General features: G+C 36.2%; 1 protein-coding gene across 1 annotated transcript in view; it reads right to left on the bottom strand.

Moving 5' to 3' along the window:
• Positions 1-21,795, bottom strand: part of MORC1 (MORC family CW-type zinc finger 1) — a 168,629-nt gene that overhangs the window by 106,651 nt on the left and 40,183 nt on the right. The window contains 3 exon segments of the mRNA XM_045566120.1: positions 1,191-1,261; positions 1,988-2,067; positions 11,870-11,995. Of these exon segments, the coding sequence (XP_045422076.1) occupies positions 1,191-1,261; positions 1,988-2,067; positions 11,870-11,995 (277 nt within the window).

Below are 21,795 nucleotides of genomic sequence, written 5' to 3'. Positions count from 1 at the left end.
GGCAGGGGGAAGTAATAGGCAAGGGTGAGAAGGAAAAGCAAGGTCCTGACCCACTGGAAAGAGTCTGGTTCTCTTGACTTTCAAACACATAAAGCAAAGGGAAATGATTTCTTAGAAATAAAATTAAATAGCTTAAACCATTAAAAAAACAAAACAATAAACAACAAGATAGGTTTGCCTTTAACTTGAAAAAAATAAGTGAAAAAAAGTAAGAGAATTTGTAGAAAGCCATGGATAGATTTAGCTTTGGGGCATGACCACATGCTACTCTTTGATTTCATCCCTTACTCATGACCCTTAGATATGGGAGCTCTTTATCAGACACAGCCTTGGTCCTGGGAAGTTTAAGGGCAAATCACTGAAAGAATTCATATATTTAGTCTGTAGAACAGGATGAATAAAATGTGAAATAAAGCATTTTTTTCTCCATATTCCTATTTATCCCTTTGTATGTAAGTAAATAAATATGTTGCTTAATGATTCACCATGGTAGAAAGCTTTATATCTTATTTCTGGTCAAAGTTAGCAAACTTACAGTACATATCCTGCAGCAATATTCTTTTTCTCTTAGCTGTAACACATTGTAATTAATAATAATAGTTCTTTATAACTTATCTCACTCATGGGCATATTGCAAGGATTACAAAGAATGTTTATGAACTGTGTGGAGCAACTCATTGGAAAAGAGCTTTGTAAGCTGGAAGCATTGTTATTAATATTCATAATTATAGTAGATAATTCCTAACACTAGAAAGGATTGCTTATTAGTCCTCTCCTCGCTTTCCCCATTTATTTGGGTCCATAGGGAGCTATAATTTGAATAGATATTTTCAAGGAGACTTGATAGGCTAGTTTTTTTGTGCTAGCTTTTTTTATCATTTTCTCCTTTTCTCATATTACTTTTCTTTTCATTTTAAAGAAGCGGATTGTGATGCTCTTCCCCACTGTTCCAAATTCACCCCATGTTCTGTTCATCTTTGTTCTCAGTCTCAGCTTTCCCCCAACTTGCTGGATTTCCTCTCTTTTCTCTGCAGTCATCTATTCTGTTTACCTGTGTTAAAATCAACTTACTCTTCTGAGTTCATCTGTGTTTAAAAGTTTGGGAAGTAAATGATAACAGACAACCATGCACAAGAAAGAGCAAATGACACTATTTGCCATTTAAGAAGACCACTCTTTATACTTCGCACCTTGGCAGAAGACAAAGAGGTTCTGTCAGATTGGTTTACTTCAATTTGTGCTTCTTTCAACACGAGTTCAGCTGGAAGCAGAAGCAAGATAGTTATCATACAGTGAAATTCTTCCAAGCAATTTAAATGAGCGTTTTCCATACATATAGCCGTGACCAGCAAGAACAGAATACAGACCGTAATCTCAGAAGACCCTACATTCCTTTCATAGCTTTTATGCATTTTAAGTCTTTTTTCTATTGGGCTTCCACTTAGGCATGACAGGGCATAATATACACATATAAATTTAAAATTTATATCGGCATAAATATACACATATAAATTCAAAAGTCATGAACGAACATTTGGGTGACAGAAAATGCTTTAAAATCTATGAAATATAGATGTAGAGCTACTCCTCACTGCCAGATGACTGGGGAGAGTAGCTTTGTCCCTGTGGTGGGAGGAGTGAATGTAGAATATCCTTCTTAAAGTGGATGCATGCTGATCTCCAAAATGACCTAACACAGCATCAGGACAATCAGGGTTTCCAATATATCAATCTAGCTCCAAGTATGTTCAGGATCATACCTGTAATAATAAATAATATCATAATTCAATAAACTCTGAGATGGAAAGAATATATCATGAAGTTCCTTAGAGGTAGGAACTACATTTGAGTAATTGCAGCTCCTACAATGCCTGGAGCAGTGTATGTCTCAGAATAAGTGCACAATAAAAAAAAAAAAGAATAAGTACACAATTAACATTTGCTGAAGGAATGAATAACAATAATGTAGGCTTAGGTAATCACATACCAATCTTTACTGCTTCTTCCGCCTTTTTAACTTCATTTTTAAATGCTCCTTTAAAAGAAGATGTGACATACAAATACTTTCTGGAAAGAAAAAAGAAATAAGATCAGAATTAAGTCAGATTATCACTTTAAAGTATATAGTAAGAAAATATTCTTTAGTAAAACTATATACTCTAGAGATACAAAATTATTGAGAGATTCATTAAGTTATATCCAGCTGGTAAATTATCAAACTTTATACCTAAGAAGAAATTCCTTATCTTTTAATACTTGGAAATTTTGCTCTTGTAAGGGAACTTCAAGAGGAATGTAAGAAAATCTCTGTCTACACAAATGTTCACTTACATATAAAAAACAGGATAATTTCCTTAAAAAGAAAAATTTTCATGAAATTGCTCCATTATCAAAGTTTCTAGTTAATGTGCACAGCCCTCTTACCCACATCATCATTGACACTGGATAAACTGCTTCTCCCAGTCCCCAAACAATTATCTTTAACTGAAATGCTCAGAAATATATATTAATATATCATTTTAAATTACTAAAAGCTCATTTTCTACTTTATTGATCAAGAAGCCTATTTTCAAGGTCCATTGTTTTAGTGACAGCCAAGATGCTCTAGAACAATGAAGGAAAAAAATTATGTATGTATATATCCAAAAACTCAAAGAGGACAAAGCATAGATGATAAAAGCTCTTGAGAACAGAGATTCCCTGAATGCAGTTGAAACTATGTGCATCTGTCATAGGAGATTCTTGGAACCTGGCTTTTAAATATTGGTTTAAATCATCATAGAAATATTCCAGAATTATATTATATTTGGTCTGAGAATCCTCAAAACTCTGTAAACCCTAAATGGAAATCAATACAAAAAGAGTTAAATAGATTACTACACAATAAACAGTGACAAAGATCTCCAAGATACAACTGTAAGTGAAAAACAAGTTATCCATAATTTTATGTTTTAAAAGAACTGCATTTGTGTGCGCATACATGCATGTGTGTGTAACTGTGTGGAAAACATTCTGGAAACATATTTATAAAACTTCTAGCAGAGGTTCTCCTTTGGAGGAGAGATTATGGATTGCCAGACCACAGAATGAATGATAAGTGGTAAACGGAGCTTTCAGTAATTTGATTTTTTTGCCCCATATCTAATTCTGTATTGTTTAAATTTTTATTAATTTTACCATTTTATGAGCAAAATAGAACCCCTCCCCTCAAGAGAAACAAAAATATGAAGAAATACTGAGTAATTTTGTGTCACAAAAGTATAGACTATAGCATGCTACAGCATTTTGAGTGACTGATTTATCAGAACAACTTGCAGAAATTTAAACTTTTATTGATATTTAACTTTCACACTTGTAACATTTGCCCAAAACACTTTGGCCAATATCAAATATTATAGTTTAAAATTTAAGTTGAAAAAACAGACTATAAATAAAGAAAACTACAGTTCTGAACTTTTATTAATGCAAAAAAATTAGCCCACATTTATAAATCACAACTACCTTGCAGTATTCAATCATAATTATTTTATTTTTTCAATTATGAGAGTTTACCTGGTTTAGTTATATTGTAAAACAATTATAAACCTTGGTTATTCCTTACAACATGTAATGAAGGGCAGGATAAAACATTTCCTGGATTGTATAATGTTGACAGCTAGACATGGATGTCAAATAGACCTCTCAAATTTAGTAAATCCAGAATGAAGTAAAGAGAACTCCATCCACCATTACTCCTATCCCTATACCTGCACCTCCCTTATCATTCCCAAGGTCTTGTTCATGGAAAAAACTCAGAAGGCCTCCCAGACTCCTCATTTCCTCTCCACCCTACATCCAATCCATCGGCAAGTCTTGCCGGCTCTATCTTCACAACAAATCTGTAATCCAGACGCTTCTTATCACTTCCACCATTACCACCTGAGCTCAAGCCATGATCATTTATCCCCTAGAATAATAAAGAAATGGTATCTATCCTACCTAATTGTTCTTCCTCCCTTCTTGTCCCATGAAATCAATTTTCCACTCAACACCCAGAGTCATCTTTTAAAACAAAAATCAATGATGCCACTCCTCTTCTCAAAAATCATTTCATTCTCAACACAGCCACTTCCTGTCATGTTGCTCCAGGCCCTCCTGGATCTGCCCCATCTTCCTCATCTCTTCCCAATCTCAGTGCTCTAGCTAGACTAGCCTTGGACCCCTGCCTTTGTACTTACTATCCTCTCTTCCTGGAACCATCTTCCCACAAAATTCTTATATGAGTTACCGTGCTACCCACCCTCCAAGATGTCCCCTCATGGTTTTTGCTCCTGGTATTCATGCCTTTGTGTAGTGCTCTCTCACAACGAATCTAGTCTGACCTGTGTGACCAAGAGAATATGACAGAGGTGATGGTGACTGACTTTTGAGGCTGGATGCTAAAAGTTGGCAGTTTCCACTTGGTTCTCTTGAATTGCTCACTCTGGTGGAAGTCAGCCCCTGTGCCATGAAAATACTCAATCAGACCTTATGCAATGGCCCTTGTAAAGAGGAACCAACTCACCAACCATGTGAGTGAGTCACCTTGGAAGTGGGTCTTTTAGCTCCCGTCAAACCATCAGAAAACCTAACCCAAATCTCTTAGCCATTTCTTAAAAGACCCCCCAAGCCAAGAAAAAACAGTCAATAGAGTAACTCTAAAATTACCCACAGAAACTGAGTGATAATAAATGGTTACTTTCATTAAGCCACTAAATTTTGGGGTGATCTGCTATGCAGAGATAAATAACTAATACATTGATTTATTCAGCTCTCTGCACAAGTTACTTCCTTGATTTCCTAACTAAAATAGCCATCCCACCCTCCCGTAACGCCTTATTTCCTGCCTTACTTTATTTTTCTTCATAGCATTTAGAATTACCTGCTATTTTAGCATCCATTTTTATTTACATATTGTCTCCCTTCCCCACTAGAATATAAGCTTCACAAGGGCAGGAGTTTTCTGTGTTGCTTGTGCTGAATGCTTAATCCCTACAAGAATGTCCTGTACATGGTGGCCATTCCATCCATTTATTATTATTCATTTGTACAATAACAACTATTCTTGATTTATAAACATTTTGGGAACATTGCTGAGTGTTTTTATAGTTAAAATAAAACTTTGTTTTGTTTTAATCCTTAAACATCCCTAAGTGGCAGAGGAATTCCCAATTCACAGTGGAAATCAAGGCTCAAGTAATTGCCAAAGATCTACAACCAGTAAATGACAAAACCAAAACTCAATTCCAGGTTTGGATAATCCAAATTTTGCTTCCACTCACTATACTAAAGATTAAATAATTTAAGATTATTAAAAAACTCAATACATAAGATGCACAGTATACAAAGGAGTCACTTTATAAAAATTATTAGTCTGGTGGGTAGGTGGGTGTGAGGGTGTGGGAAGCAACCCTAAAAAATAAGGACTGTCTTAGAAGCATAGTGTTGCAGAGCATTCAGCAAGAGAACAGAGTTAATGTCCCTGAGTAACTTTAAAAAGACTATGCTGTTCCTATGAAAGCAGGGTGACTCCAATTCCAACTCATTTGGGCTCCTTTTAGCATTATGGGTCCACAGTAAAACAATGTTAATGAAGAATGGAGTTTTTCAAACAGATGCTTTGGTTCTGACTCCCTTAAAGCAGCAGTCCCCAACCTTTTTGGCACCAGGGACCGGTTTCATAGAAGACAATTTTTCCACAGTGCAGGGTGGGGTGGGGGGTGGTTTGGGGATGATTCTAGTGCATTACATTTATTGTGCACTTTATTTCTATTATTATTACATTGTAATATATAATGAAATAATTATATAAGTCACCATAATGCAAGGAGCCTGAGCTTGTTTTCCTGCAACTAGACAGTCCCATCTGGGGGTGACAGGAGACAGTGACACCCTAAGTATGTTGCTTATGTCCAGTCTATTCCATAATTTCATTTTAGTTGCTGTCACTGCAGAAAACCTTGCTTCACATAGGATGTTGGAAATGGAAGCAGACTTTTCAGTGCTTTTGTGGCAATCTTAGGATATTCCACCTTGGCTTTAATCCAGAACATACGGAGATCTGAAGTTGTCTCAAACATACTTTTAAGGCCACCATCATTTACGATCTTAAACAGTTGATCCTCTTCCAGCATGGACAAAATCGATTTAGCTGGCTTATTCACAAATGGGTCACAGACCCATTCCTTCCCAGTTCGGGGGTCTTTTGTGGTTGGGAAATAATGCTTAAACTCTTTTAAGAGCTAAGATAGGTGATCGTGCACCAGCTGGGAGAAAGAAGGCCCTGGCTAATGTTTGAAACACGTCAAAAATCCCAGTGTTCACTTGTTGCCCCATAATTCTAGTTTGGCTTTGAATACGGCCACTTTATCTGCTGACTTGAACACAGTTATCGTCCTCCCCTGAAGCGACACATTGAGCAGGTTGAATATTGAGCAGGTCACATAGGTAACCAAGTTTTGTGTCCCATTCCATGTCACTGAAATGTGCTGCCAGTGGTGACTGTTTTACTAAAAGAAATCTCTGGAGCTGCTCCCATAACTAAAAAACTCTGGCCAGTGAGCTACCTTTAGAAAGTCATCTCACTTCTGTGTAGAAGAGAAGACGTGTGTGCTCAGTGTCCATCTCCTCACAGAGCTGCGCAAACAGACGTGAGTTAAGGGCATGTACTTTAATGTGGCTGATAATTTTAATCACATCCTGAAAAATGTTGTTTACCTCAGGTGACATTTTTCGGCTAGCCAGCATTTCTCTATGGATGACACAGTGCACAGACGCACATTGAGAAGCGACCTCCTTGGCCTGAGTCATGACACCAGAAAGCTGTCCAGTCATGGCAGCCGCTCTGTCTATGCATATACCCACACAAAATGACCAATTCAGTTTTCCTGGTATATAATCATTCAAAGACTTGAATAGTTCTGCAGCTGTGGTGTCGGTTGGCAGCAAAAGTGCATATGACGTATCCTCATGCACATGCTCCTGAGAAATATACTGCACAAAAACAAGCACTGTTGCCTTGTTGTCAACATCAGCAGACTCATCAACCTGGATTACATACCACGGTGACTCATTAATCCTCTTTAACAATTGTGCTTCAATATCCTCTGCTAGTTCATCAATTTATCTAGTTATGGTGCTAGCCGAAAGAGGAACAAACACCATCTTTTGAACTCCAGCCTCTCCTAAAAGTTCTCAGCAAATGTCCTCAGCAGCAGGCAGGATCAACTCTTCACCAATAGTAAAGGACTTCTTAGCTTTAGCAATGCGGTGAGCCACTAAGAATAATGCTCTCAGTGCAGACACATTTGATGAAGTGGTGGCCTTTAATAATTGCTTCTGTTCTTCACATTCATGTTTTTTTCTTTTGAAAAACTCCAAAGGCTTGTCTTTTAAGGCAGGGTGTTTGGTCTCCACGTAGTGAAGCAGTTTTGAAGGTTTCATGGCTCTGTTGGATAGTTGGTCACCACATACTATACAAAGTGGGCTTGGAGAATGTAAACCACCTGTCGCAATGAACTCGTGATTTAAGTAGGATTTTTGGTATTTTCTTTTAAATGCAACTTTCATTTTGTTGGCAGTCTTAGAGTCTCCCGCTATCATCTCATCATTGGGTCTTTCCCCCTTCCCAAAGAAGCTCCCTCACAAGGTTTGTTTTTTACTCATTTTTGTTAGGATTAGCTTGTGGGCTTACCAAAACTGTGACTCAGACAAGTGCACAGTATAAGAAAGAGGCATGGATGGAAGTGGTAAATAAAACAATGGGCAGGCCATGCTCAGACTAAAATAAGTGTCAGATTCTGACTTAAAGCCTGCCATCAGATGCAGCTGTACAATTGAAGTACATCAACTTACTTGCCACTCTGAAGCCTGCCACCAGCTACAGCTTAATTGTCACTTGCCACTCACTGATAGGGTTTTGATCTGAGTCTGCAAGCAACTGATTTATTATTGTCTCTGTGCAGTCAAACCTCTCTGCTAATGATAATCTGTATTTGCAGCCACTCCCCAGCACTAGCATCACCGCCTTAGCTCCACCTCAGATCATCAGGCATTAGATTCTCACAAGGAGTGTGCAACCTAGATCCCCTGCATGCCCAGTGTACAGTAGGGTTCGTGCTCCTATGAAAATCCAATACTGCCGCTGATCTGACAGGAGGTGGAGCTCAGGCAGTGATGTGAGTGATGGGGAGCAGCTGTACATACAGATGAAGCTTCACTCACTGACCGGCCACTCGCCTCCTGCTGTGCAGCCCGGTTCCTAACAGTTCACAGAGTGGTAGGGGTCCATGGCTGGGGGGTTGGGGACCGCAGCCCTAAAGAGCTTTCAAAGGTGACCATTTCACTCTCTTTTTTATTCCTAATATGCAGAAATTTAATGCTTGTATAAATCTGAAAATTATTTCTCTACTAAAGCTACTGAATTCAAAGCCAAAGAAAATCAGTAATGTTTGTTGCCTAAGATCAAGTAAAACAGCCATATAATAACTTCTCTGTGTTATATTATATAAGCAATATTTAAAACTCCAAGAATTATAGACTTATAAAATCTTTAAGTTGAAAGAAACCTGAGAAATCACCTAGCTGAAATTCTTCCCAATGTAATTTCTTCTATAATCTAGACTCCTCCAAGGACAAATTTGTACTTATCTTGGGTGGGAGCCCTTTCCACTGCTGGAGAGCATGAACAACTCCATTAATCTCATGCACACTCATGGCCCTCTCTGAGTTGCTATACCTTGTGCCATGTCTGTCTGGAGAAAGTAAATTTGCTATCATGGACATGCTGGTTTTGGTTATTACAGACATTAAATCTGTTAACTGGACCAGGGCTGCCAAATCAACCAAAGGAAGCTATGTGAGTGAACACACCCCTCTAAAGCGGCTTGTCCCCAAAGTTTGTCCAACAGGGAAGCTTTGAAAACTTACTCTTAGAGGAGCAAATGCTAGGTACACCCAGCAAAGACAGCTCTGGAGAGCTCAAGTATATCCTAAGCAATAGTGGGCTGTTGTTTCAGTCCTCTAGAACATCAGAGTCACGGAAACACTGAGTCAAAGGTGACAGTTGAAGCAGCTACAATGGCTCCTACTACTTGACTTTTCTGAATACCCTTATACTAAACACCAATGGAAAAAGACATCTGTGTGTCTCTTCCTTGCAAAAATAGCCTAACATTCTCATGCTGAGCTAACTGTAACTGTCTTCTATTTCTATCCAGTCATCCAAGTTCTATCCTCTGGAATTCCAACTATCACATGACAGCCTTTCACATTTTCACGCAAGCCCTAAGTCTTCTGTCCTCCATGGGATGACCTTCTTCCATCAATGACCCAAACAGTTACTTTTCTATGAACCAGACACTTTTCAGTGAATCTGTGTCCCTCCTAAAGGATTCCCATCTGAGCATGCCCCTCCAGACATGGTGTGAGCAGGACATGGTTTATTGGTATCTTGTTCTGCTTGCTAAGCTCCATAACCATTTTTAGCAAATCTGTTACACTATCTGCTTATACTGAGCTTGTGGTCAATTAAAGCATCTATGTATTTTTCTTCATATAAATCACTGTCGAATATACTGACACAATGGCTTTTTTAATCTAAATACAGGTCTGTACATTATCTACATTACATTTATCTTTTAGACTTCAACTCTTTCACATCTTGCTTTTGTTATTCTTAAAATATTTCTTGTAGTTCAGGGTCAACTATGAACTCAAGAAGCAAAAATATTTGTTTTTATCCAAGTTACTGATTAAAATACTGGGAAGGAAACCAATGACACAACACCAAAAATTTCCATCTAGTCTCTGAATTTATTAGAAACATTTGGGTGAAGTGGCCAAAGCAATTATAAATGCACCCACACAGACGCAGTAATGTTTCTGTTTGTTACAAAAGTATAGAAAGATAATTGAACATGAAGTATAGTTATGCATGAGAACAAATAAATACTTCAGTGTTACAGAATCCTGTTAGGGGTACCTTGGTTTCCCATTTCATTTCTGGGAGTTTACTGGAGCCAGAGTGGCCAAGTAAACAGTATTTAATCACTTTTTAATACTCCCCAAATGCCTTTACTTTGGACAAATAGGGTCAATCCCAGTTCTTAATCTGTTCTAATACAGCCATTAGAGCTAGAATGTCTTTTAAGAAGAGAAAGAAAAGCAGGGATTATCCCATTAGGAGTGGGATAACACAGAGGAAATGCCACATATTTCTTACTCAAGGCTTTTGCCACCAGAGAACCTGTGAGGGTAATTACATGTAAGTAAATATGGCAAATGGAGAGAGAGGCAAGCCCTAAGGTATAAAGCCATAAAGGAATAAATCTTCCCATACTGTAGACACCACAGATTAGATTTAACATTTTATCAGGGCTCCAAATAAAACTTAGTAAAGGTTCAGGCCTCTTTAAATTTCTTTTAGGGAAATATATATACATACACACACATTACACCTACTTCCTAATAATATGTATCTAAGGATATCACAGAATGAGAAACAGGTATTACTTGATCTAAATAATAATTTAGGTAGATAAAATTCAATTTACTAAAATTCCCTCAGAAAATTAAGACAAATCCACATTTTTCATTGGCTTAAACCATTTTTATCCAGTCTCACCGAGAGGAATAATTTAATTTGAAAATATCAGGTATATTGATTGATCCAGGAAACCCTTGGTATTTCCCAGAAGAATAAGACTGACAAAAAAGGAAACACTACTTTGATATTTACTAGGGAATGAATAGAGTGATTTACAGGGAAAGTCGCAAGCTTGGTATACTTTATTTTCAAAAGATGATCTGCAGTATAATCAGAAACCAAAGGTAAAGCTTTTGAGCCATCCATTGGTGTGTGGTCAGGGAGTATGATATAGAGGTCTATAATTTTTAATGTTAATATCTATATAAGCAATGGCAAGGCCCCAGGATGGCAACTGCTTTTTCATCAGAAATAGACAAGATGACAAATGTAAGTATGTTCTTAAGAGTCAATGTGATATAGGGGAAGCAGCTTAGAATTTGGATTGGTAAAGAATTTGGAAGCAGAAGATTTGAGTTCTTTTCCAGTTTTGACATTTCCTTATCTCCAAAATGGTGATGATAAAACCTAACCTACAGTGTCACTATGGAAATCAAATCAAACAGTGCAGATAAAAAGGCACATATACAATGTACAAGCATTAAATGCTCCTTCCAGTAGGTGTTAAGCTCCTCAAAACTAGAATTAATCTTACCTTTCTTATGCTTTATACCTAGCACAATCTCAGACTCACAGAAGAATTTGATAAGTGTTACGTGTATAAATAAATGACCACCCAGAAACCATACCAAAAAAAAATCATCTAGTTGCATGCATAGTTGGGCGAGATAGATTTTATAATATGCAAATATAAGATTAAAACCATTTATGCCAAAATATAAAGAATAATATATAAGTAAACCATATATGTATTTATAAATGTTCATTCTATGTATGTAATACACCCAAACATATATGTATATGTTTTAATAGTTTAAATGTATTGTATAAACAGAAAATACAAGTGAACTGTGATCTTTTAATGAAACAATCACAGTCAAAGCCCCTGAGATTCACTGAAGTAAAAAATAAATTTCTACTTGGGGTGACTATCTAACTTAGCATGTTCACAGCAGTATGTTGCTGTTACTGCCAAATAGTTCATATCTGATGATGCCTCAGCAAACCTTCCTGAATGCAGTTTAAATTTTGTTTACAATGTAAAAATCTTACTATCAAAGTCAATGTCCTCACTTTGACAATTCTGGGGGGCATAGCAATTTTACAAATAAAAACTAAAAAGATAATTGAAGGAAGATGAGTTACCTGGGTCTATAGAGGCAATAACATAGGTGTTTAGTTTTAACTTTTTTGGCTTGAATGAATATTCTCATCCATGGGTCAAAATACAGAACAGATGTGTAGGCTCTGAATGACCATCTCTCTGGAAAACTGGAATAGAAAATACCAAAGGCCACAATGTAGAGGACACACGAAATCTCTTTGACAAGAAAAAAATCAGACTATCAGGTTATGATGGTTACTACTAGAAGCTATAGGAACTTTTCTTCTAAAACTAATGATGCCACAAACACTAGCAAATCATTCAACACTCACTTTGTTAAGCAAGCCTCTAAATACAAGGGCCTATATAAATAACCTACACATTGGTTAGAACTGAACTTTTGTTGGCAACCAACCAATTTCTAGGTAGACATATTAGCAATAGAAAATATACTTTTCATTAAAGCTATTGACCCAGAAGCACAAGATCAAGTCAAATAAACAAAACAATCCCTCTGTTCAAACATAACAAAAAGAATCTAGGCTCACATGAATACAAAGCATTTCCATTAAGTTACTGTAAACAGAGAAATACAATAAAAATGTTTCATTTGCCTTTAAAATTATGAACACGGAACATAAAACTTCATTCCATAAGTGTAGTAAGTATTAAAATATGTATTTATGGCCAGGTGAGGGGAGGAATCTGACAACCTGATAAGTGAAAAACGAGAAGAGAGAAAAATAAAAAATGGGAAGGCAATAAAACAGGAGCAGAAGCAATGTAAACAGCCTATGAAGAAAACTACCCTTGTAAAACTGCATGTAGGGAAATCACCATGTCACTGTATACTAATAACTCCGGGGACTTTTCTATATTAAAATCTGTAAATCCTCTCCAATTAGACAAAGAAATAAAGATCAAAAACAAGACCAGCAATGCTTAAGAAGCAGTGCTCTTTACTACTGCGATGCAGAAAAGGCTACTATTAAGGACTACAAGGTCAAATAGAGAGCAGGGAGAAGTAAATCCATCATTTTTACAATTCTACCTCAGTCCAGAGTGAGACAAAGATGATGGAAAGGAAATATAAGGTTTGTGTAAGGGGCTCTATTCAACAGGATGACACCATTGCCAGTTACTCAATAAGATAGGACAGAGTACGAAAGAATTTTCAAAAATGAAGATGAAGCCATAAGAAACCAGAGGATTTTCTAGTTGGTTATAACTTCCTTCAGGCAGGAACTAAAGCTGATTAAAGAGTCAGGGTTTCTTTTAATTGTTCAAAAAGAAATTCTTTTATTTAAAGCAAGTTTCCTGTAGAATTTTCCCAATATAAATTACATAAAAGAATCTAGTTCATCACTATTATCTGTAAATATAATACTAATGGATTTTTAATATAACGAGATAGGCTGTCTGCATTAGGATGACATACTATATTAATATGTTTGTTTTTAGTATACCAGAAGCGGCACAGTTAAGTATGTCCTCACCTGTTAAAAGAAAAGAAAAAAAGTTATCTTGGAATGCCTGCCATCATTTAAATCCTTTCTGGGTCTACTGATTCGAAATTGCCCTTAGAGCTAGTAGCTTTCTTTTAACTCTCCTCAAAGCAGACACATATCTATCATTCGAAGGTCAAAGTGAAAAGTAATTCAGAGCCAAGTTTGAGAATTCAGGAAATATGGTGAGAGATCAAACCAACTAAATAAATTTTGGTTAAAAAAATACATATACATACATATATTAATATTATATATATACATGAACACTAATATTTCTACCTTTTCAGAGCTTGGTTTATTCACTCATTCAATAACTATCTGTATGTAAATATGCATAGCATGCATGTTGGAGATCCTCAAGATCTCCTCTATGGTAGGAGATTCACTGGAAGGACTCATGGGCCTTAGCACATAATTGTACTCATGGCTAAGATGTATCATAATGTTGTAGCAAGGATATACAGTGGCTCAGAAGGGGAAAATACAAGTGGAATCTGGAGGAATCTATCTGTGGTTTTCTTATGTTCTCTGTCTCTCATGGAGAGTCACACAGAGCACACTCTTCCCTTAGCTATGAAAATGCAACAGCATGTGCATGACGTTTCTGTCTAGGAAAGCTCATTAGAGACTCAGCATCCAAGCTTTCTACTGGGAGCTGGTCACATAGGCACCTCCTGCCTACCACCTGTCAAAGTTCCACAGTCCCAGGAGGAAAGTAGGTTTCCAGCATAAGCCATACTGTTTGCAGAGTCTAGGCTCTAGACACAGCAAACCACCCTTACCAATTAGTAGAAGTCTTATATCAGTGTACGGAACTGTTTACCAACTACGTTCCCCAAAGCCAGCCATGGACCAACCTTGCAAGCAAGCCTTTCTAAGGACAGACACCTGCTATGTTAACCCTTGTCTACTCACATGCCTACTCTTGCAAGTTCCTGTTTATTTGTGACAAACAGAATGGTAATACTTCTTATTTGTGATGTCTGCAATAGAAAGAAGACAAAGATGGGTAAATATAAAAACCATGTATGAAATGGACTGCCTCATTGTAAATTTCAAATTTCTTTATATGATTCATAAGATCCTTCATGATCTGACCCTCACTTAACTCTTCCAGCCTCATCTCTTATCAGCTTCAGCCTGGCCATTTTAGAACCACTCTCAGTTCTCTAGACATAAAATGTCATGCTTTCTTATCCCCAAGCCTTAGCATATTGAATTCCTCAGCCACTCTTGGAGAGCTCCTTTTCACCTTTCACCAAGGATGCAACCTTGAGATCTCACTTCCTCTGGAAGCCTTATCTCACTCCCCGAGAGTGGTGCAGGCTCTCCTCCACGCTCAGCTCCTTCTGCACCTCCTCATCACAGCACTTGCCACTTGTGCTGGCACTGCCTGCTTATTCATCTGTATGCCCATCAGGCTGTAAACTCCACGAGGCTGGTGTCTCATCAATAAATATTTGTTGAATTAATGACAATTATTCAGGATTTCCCCGGCTTACTTTAGAATGAGCAACAGAGGGTGTTCCCTACATAGAAGGCCTTTTTAACGATAGCTTATCTTCAATGACAATGCTATCAGTCTCTATAAATAAAGCCGTTCACTTGGCAAATTAAGATACAAGATGCTAAGTAGTCAGGATATCTTCTGGAGATCAAAGAAAAAAATACTGTTGTTCTCCATTCACCCAGAACTGCTTCCTATATATTATTCTTTTAGGAGTTTTTCTTCTCGTTTCCTCCTAAATGGCTTTCTTTTCTGTCTCCTTACACTTTGCCAGAAGTATCCACATCTCTTTCTCTCTCTCTTTTCTATTTAACTGGCTGTGATAAGAAACTGAAGAAAGCAAAGCCCCGAACACACACACACACACACACACATTCTCTCTCTCTCTCTCTCTCTCTCTCTCTCTCTCTCACACACACACACAATCACATGACACATGTGGGGAAAGAGCAGAGGATTTTAAGGCAGAAACTAACGTTGTAGTTTGTGGAGTATAATAGAAGGAGATGGAACCAGAATCAATGCTTTTGTCCCAGGTAAGTTAGCCTCTAGCTGTGGCTGTGCCCTCTGTTTGGCCTCTTCCTTTCCCTAACTTGTCCACGTTACTCTGCTGCTGTTTTAAACACTGCTCCATGTGCAGTATATCGCCAAACTGTGTTAAGGGCAGGAAAGGGGTCAAGAAGTAGGGCTCCATGGCCAAGGCCATATCTCCTTAACCACTGATTCAAATTTTCTGTGGCTAGACTCTGGAAATGGGAGTTTTTTAAAGCCACCCAAGTGATTCCTTTAACTCTGCCAGGTTTGAAAACCATTGCCTGGTAGACCTAGTGGACAGGGTGATATATGAAAGGCAGGTGGCCTGAAAGAGGGGAGAACAGTCTTTCACAGGTATTTGGACCTAGAACAGTAGCCAAGAAATACGACCCCTACATTATTCACACTGGGCACACAGACAACAGTCTCTCATTCAGCCCAATAACTGAGCTACACTTACAAGGTCTGGCATTGGGAAGATGACTCTAAACTCCACACTAAACTAGCTTCCTTTTGCAATATCTCAGAAGTGCCATATTTTTATTCACGAAATATTATATATTACAACCACAATTGTTTTCTATGTTTATTGCTCAAGTCCTTACAAAATCTCTGAAGACTTCTTCAAGTTTAAATTAACAAAGTTTATATTATCTTGAATATAAAAAGAAGTATATAAAGATTTTTAACTAGTTTAAATTCTCAACTTTGAAGGGGCTAACCAAATTTAATGTTAGGGTAGATTATACCTAAGAGAAATGTCAACTCAAAGAGGTAATTTAAAAGAAAAGTTACACACTACACAAAGTAATGAAAGTGCTTCTTTTGTGACAACCACAGTATGGCCAGCAGCACATTAGAACAATTTAAAGTTGTAACTTTTGATGTGCTCCCAGCCAGCTCAGTTAAGACGTAAACTAAAGACATTATGGAATGCTGCCCAATGACTGCCAATTTAGAAACACACTGGCAGTGTGGCACCTAATTTCAAAACATTACTTAGCGCAAAATTTCAACTCCATTACTCTGTATCATATCATCACTCTCAGAGCTTTTTTTAAGATGGGTTTTTCTAGCTGCCTGAGATCCTGAGCCATCGTGGATTTCAGGGATATGGCAGGCCCCTTTGATGACAGCCAATTCCATGTCATGTCTTTTTCACTAGGGTCTGTGTTTTCTTCCAGTTTCTTACAAAGTTAAGTGTGTATAATATTTATAATGTTCAGAAGACAGTAAGTCACTGAAGGCAACGTGGGCACAAGGAAATCACACGCACAACAGACCAAGTGAAATGGACACGTGGTCCTGACCTCCAAAAACGGAATTAAGAAAAATGCTATAGGGGTGATCAGGCCTTCACAGTTTGGAATTCAAGGGAGATTTCAAAGGTAACAGAAGCACTCTACAATTTTTTTAAAACTCTTTCTCAGGCCGGGCGCGGTGGCTCACGCCTGTAATCCTAGCTCTGGGAGGCCGAGGCGGGTGGATCGCTCGAGGTCAGGAGTTCGAGACCAGCCTGAGCAAGAGTGAGACCCCGTCTCTACTAAAAATAGAAAGAAATTATCTGGCCAACTAAAAATATATATACAAAAAAATTAGCCGGGCATGGTGGCTCATGCCTGTAGTCCCAGCTACTCGGGAGGCTGAGGCAGTAGGATCGCTTAAGCCCAGGAGTCTGAGGTTGCTGTGAGCTAGGCTGATGCCACGGCACTCACTCTAGCCCGGGCAACAAAGTGAGACTCTGTCTCAAAAAAAAAAAAAAAAAAAAAAAACTCTTTCTCACCCTAATGAAGATCCCCGATGATCTTCAGGGATGGAGGACAGTGGAAACACCTCTGAGAGTCCAAGCACCTTCCAATGAAAGTATTTCCCATGTCTTTAGAAACTCACCTAGACATTGGCATTCAATTCAGTTTACCGAAATTTAATTCATTTGCTGCTTGCTATGTACCAAACCCTGAACTAGTTCCAAAGCATGACAGTAAGTACTAAAAAGAGGTGTTGTAGGAAAAAGTAGAAGGGGCATGAGCGACCTAAAATGTACTGAGATTTTCCATGTGACAGGTTCTGTGCCTATCCTAATTCTACAGAATTCATAAGAAGTAGACGATGCTATAGTCTTATTGTATAGATGAGAACATAACTTACCACTAGAATAAAAGCTCTCCCAACAGAACTCAAACCACTTGATGGCATATAAGCTTAGGGTTCTGTTCTCTTCTATTTGTTCCCACACAACTAGATTCAAGGGTCCAAGGATCTAGTGCTCGTGTTTTCTAATTCTGTATGTACCTCATTATACACAGAATAAACTATATGGCATTAGACAGCCAACATCCCCCAGCCATCCAACTAGCCCTCATGTCACTGCTGATAGACCAAGCCATTAAGTAAAGGAATATTTTTTTAAAAAATGGAGACAATGACAGAATCAGGTTGGTAGGCTGAGAATACATATCAGTCTCCTGCTGAAATCCAGGGAAGACTATTAAGGAGGCCTTTGAGCCTAGAGAGGAATGAGAGGAGAGTAAGGTAGTCTGCAATATCATAGGGAACAATGTGATGCAGACTGCTGCAGCACGCTGCATAAGCTCAGGCTTTCTCTCTGAGTGAAAAGGGAAGTCATTGGAGAATTTTGTACAGAGGGTTTTTTAAAGTTTGTTCTAGCTACTACTGAGGGGCAAGGGTGAAATAGTTTTTAGAAGGCCAAGAGTTAAATCAGGGAGAATACTGGACCAGTGGGAAGACTACTGCAATAACCCAGGTGAGATATCATGGTAGCTTAGACTAGGATTGTAGCAGTAGAGGTGATGAGTGTTTCAATCTGGATCTATCTTGAAGGCAGAGCCAATATGAAATAAGTAAGTTAGAAGAGTCCTCCAAGTGCTGAGCATGAAGAATTAGAAAAATACAAGACCTATGAACAGAACACATAGTGGGAATTATTAAGAGTTAAGAGAAAAATCATAAAAATTCTCCAAGGGAAAAATGAATAATTTATAAAAATTCAGTAATCATGTCTTCATCAGACTTATCATTAACAACATGGATTCAAGAAATCAAAGCAGCTATAAATCCTAAGGGAAACTATTTTTGAGCCAATATTTCTATATCCATTTAAACGAAATATGAAATAGAAGGAAAAAATAAAGACACTTGTAAAGATACAAAGCTTTCAACAGTTTATTTCCAACAGACTCTGAAACAATCATTTGAGAATATAATCCAGCAAATGAACTAATAAATCCAAGAAAGAAGATATGGGATGGATATAGAAGTAAGTAAAATGAATAAATAAAAATAAATAAATCTTATTGTTTAGTCTAAATAATTATTTATGCATGGTGTGATAAAATACTGTAAAAATGTATAACTAAAATCCCAGATAAAATAATGTAAAAAAGTGGAACTGGAAAGAAAGAGAAGGGAAAGCCTTGCCTTATTTGTGAGATGATATAGATACTAATTAATTCTACAGTTTAATACAATAATTGTAAATTTAGACATGTTTATTAAAAATGCAAAGATAATCCACCGAAAGAATATAATGGAACAACTAATTTGCAAATGATTGGTATAGAAAAAAGTAAACTTTTCCCCTTAGGGGGAAAAAAATCACAACTAAACCATTCACACAAAGGGGAAGAAAGGAAAAATAAAGCAGAACAAAATAAAACAAAACAAATAAAAAATCAAGAAAGCATAAATCACAACAAAAAAAGCAAAGTAAATATTAAACATAAGAAAGCAGAGTAAATCCAACCATAGTAGATGGCACAATAAATGTGAATTACATAAAATACAGAAGCACTTATACCAAGAAAAAAATCTAGTTCTACACTGTTTATAAGAGACAAACCAAAACCAAAATATCACTGTTGGAAATAAAGAGGTAGCAAAATATAAAGCAGGAAAATGTTAACCAAAAGAAAATAAGTATAGAGAGATTAACAGTAGACAAAATAAAAACAAAGTGGAAGCATTAACTGAAACATAGAGGGATATTATATATTAATAAAAGGTATCCTTAAGATGATATATGTCACAAATCCAATGACTCAGAAAACATATAGCAAAAACTAGTAAAAATACAAGAAACATGGACATAGCCATAAACATTATAGAAGATTCTAACATACTGCTATCAGAAATTGAGTGATAAAGAAGGGAAAAAAAACATAAAAGATTATAGAAACTTAAAATCTTTATGTAAAAGCAATGGATATAGCTCTACTCCTATCAGAGATTCACATTTTTTAAATGTTTAAGACATAAGCCATAAGAAAATCTGAATAAATTTCATATAGCAGATATATCACAGGCTACGTTCTCTCATCACCATGCAAATCAACTGGAACAATGATAAAAGGATATCTGACCCCCCCCCAACAAAACAAACCTATATACTTCTAGAGTTCTTAAAACATTTTTAAAAAGCAACTCTTGATTAAACAGGAAACCAAAATAAAATTTATAAGCTATTCAGAAGAGTTCTACATATTGAAACCTGTAGAATACAGCTATAATGCAGAGGGGGAAATACAGCTTTATTGCTTAGATTAGAAAATAAAATTTAAAGTCAAATGAATAAAAGATATACCTCAAGGAAATAAAGAACAAATAATAAACGAACCCAAAGAAAATATTAAAAAATAAAGAAATATAAAATGAAAATAATACCAATAGACTTAATAGAAAGAATCCATAACTATTTTATTTTTAAAGACAATTGAAACAATTAAATTTCTCTAGCCAAGAAAAATATAAGGCAAAATACACATTTTAGGAAGAAAAACTGAACAAAAACTATAGGACCAGAGGAAAATATAAATTTTATAACAATTCTATGTAACAAACTGGAAAATCTAAATAAAATGAATTTTTAATAAAAAATTATAAATAACAAATTTAAGCCAAAAGAATTCCAAACTCTGAATAAACAGTTATGGCACAATTAAAAGTAGTGAAAGTAATGAAAAAAGTATTAAGACCACAAGATTTTCAGGGAAGTTCTACCAAAACTACTGGCAAACAAGACTCATTTAATATAAACTCTTCCAAATCACAGAAATAGGTGAAAAAATTCTCAACTCATTCTATGAGGCTACCATAATTTGTACACCAATACTAAGGAAATGATAATAAAAGCATAACTATAGCCAATCTCACATACAAACACAAAAGCAAAAAGTCTAAATACTAGCAAAATGAACACAATGATATAAAAGAATAATATATCACAATCTTGTTAGGTTTATCTGAAGAATGCAAGGATGATTCAACATCAACTCTATTATAAGAATATACTATTTTGACAAATTAAAGGAGGAAAAAAAATAACTAAACCACCTAAACAGATGGCAAAAGCCACTAAAATTTAACCCCCATATTGTCACGTGAAAAATAAGATGTACTCTATAAACTAGAAATGTTTCTCAATTTCACAAAAGCCATACATTAAAAAGAATAACTAAAACAAATATCATATATAATTTAGTCAGACATAAAACAATGTCATTAAGACAAAAATAAAGCAAAGAAACATATCTGCTGTTACACTACTTCTATTTAACTAGCCAATTAATTAAAACAAAAAAAAAGAAGTATGGGTAACAGAAAGGAAGATACAAAATCATCACTATTTGCAAATGATAAGACTATATAGAAAATATAACTGAAAACTACTAGGACAAAAGAGTTTACTAAGTAGTCAGATACAAAATCAACAACCAAAAGTCAATGGCTTTCCACTCTACACAGTAACAAATAATTAGAAAAGCAAGGGAGGGGGAAAAAAATTTATTTGAATGCCAAAAAGAGTCATAAAATACCTAAATACTAATATATACATAACAAGAAAGGTATAACACATATACGAGGAAAATAATAGCTTACAATTAGAGCACATATTATATGCCAGATAGTGTTTTAAATACTTTTCATGTCATATATCTCTTATTCTCAACAACCCTGTGACATAATACTAGTATTATCATTTTCAAATGAATAAACTGAGGTTCTGTAAAATTAAATATCCTTTTGATAACACAGATTCTAGAATCATAAATTTAGCACAGTTCTTCTGTCTTGTTCTTAATTACTATGATATACTATGATGTTACAAAACTCCACTCAATTATATAAAAGACTAGAATAAGAACCAACGCATAAATGTGTCAGTTCTCTCCCAATTAATTATAAATACAATGGACAATCAAAATCCTAAGAGTATCATTTTTATAATGAAATTGCAAAGATGATTTTAAAATTCACATAGAAAAGAATATTTGCAAGAATGACCAATAACAATTTTTAAGAGACAATGAAGGAAGGACAGGGTACTTGCACTTCTAAATATAAAAACAGATTATAAACAGCTATAGCAATTATGTTCTAATGGGGCAGAAGAAGAAAAATA

This window comes from Lemur catta, chromosome 1 (genome assembly GCF_020740605.2).
Source record: "Lemur catta isolate mLemCat1 chromosome 1, mLemCat1.pri, whole genome shotgun sequence".
NCBI classification, from domain to species: Eukaryota; Metazoa; Chordata; class Mammalia; order Primates; family Lemuridae; genus Lemur; species Lemur catta.
Note: the sequence above shows the minus strand (reverse complement) of the source record. Positions and strands in the feature narration are given on the sequence as shown.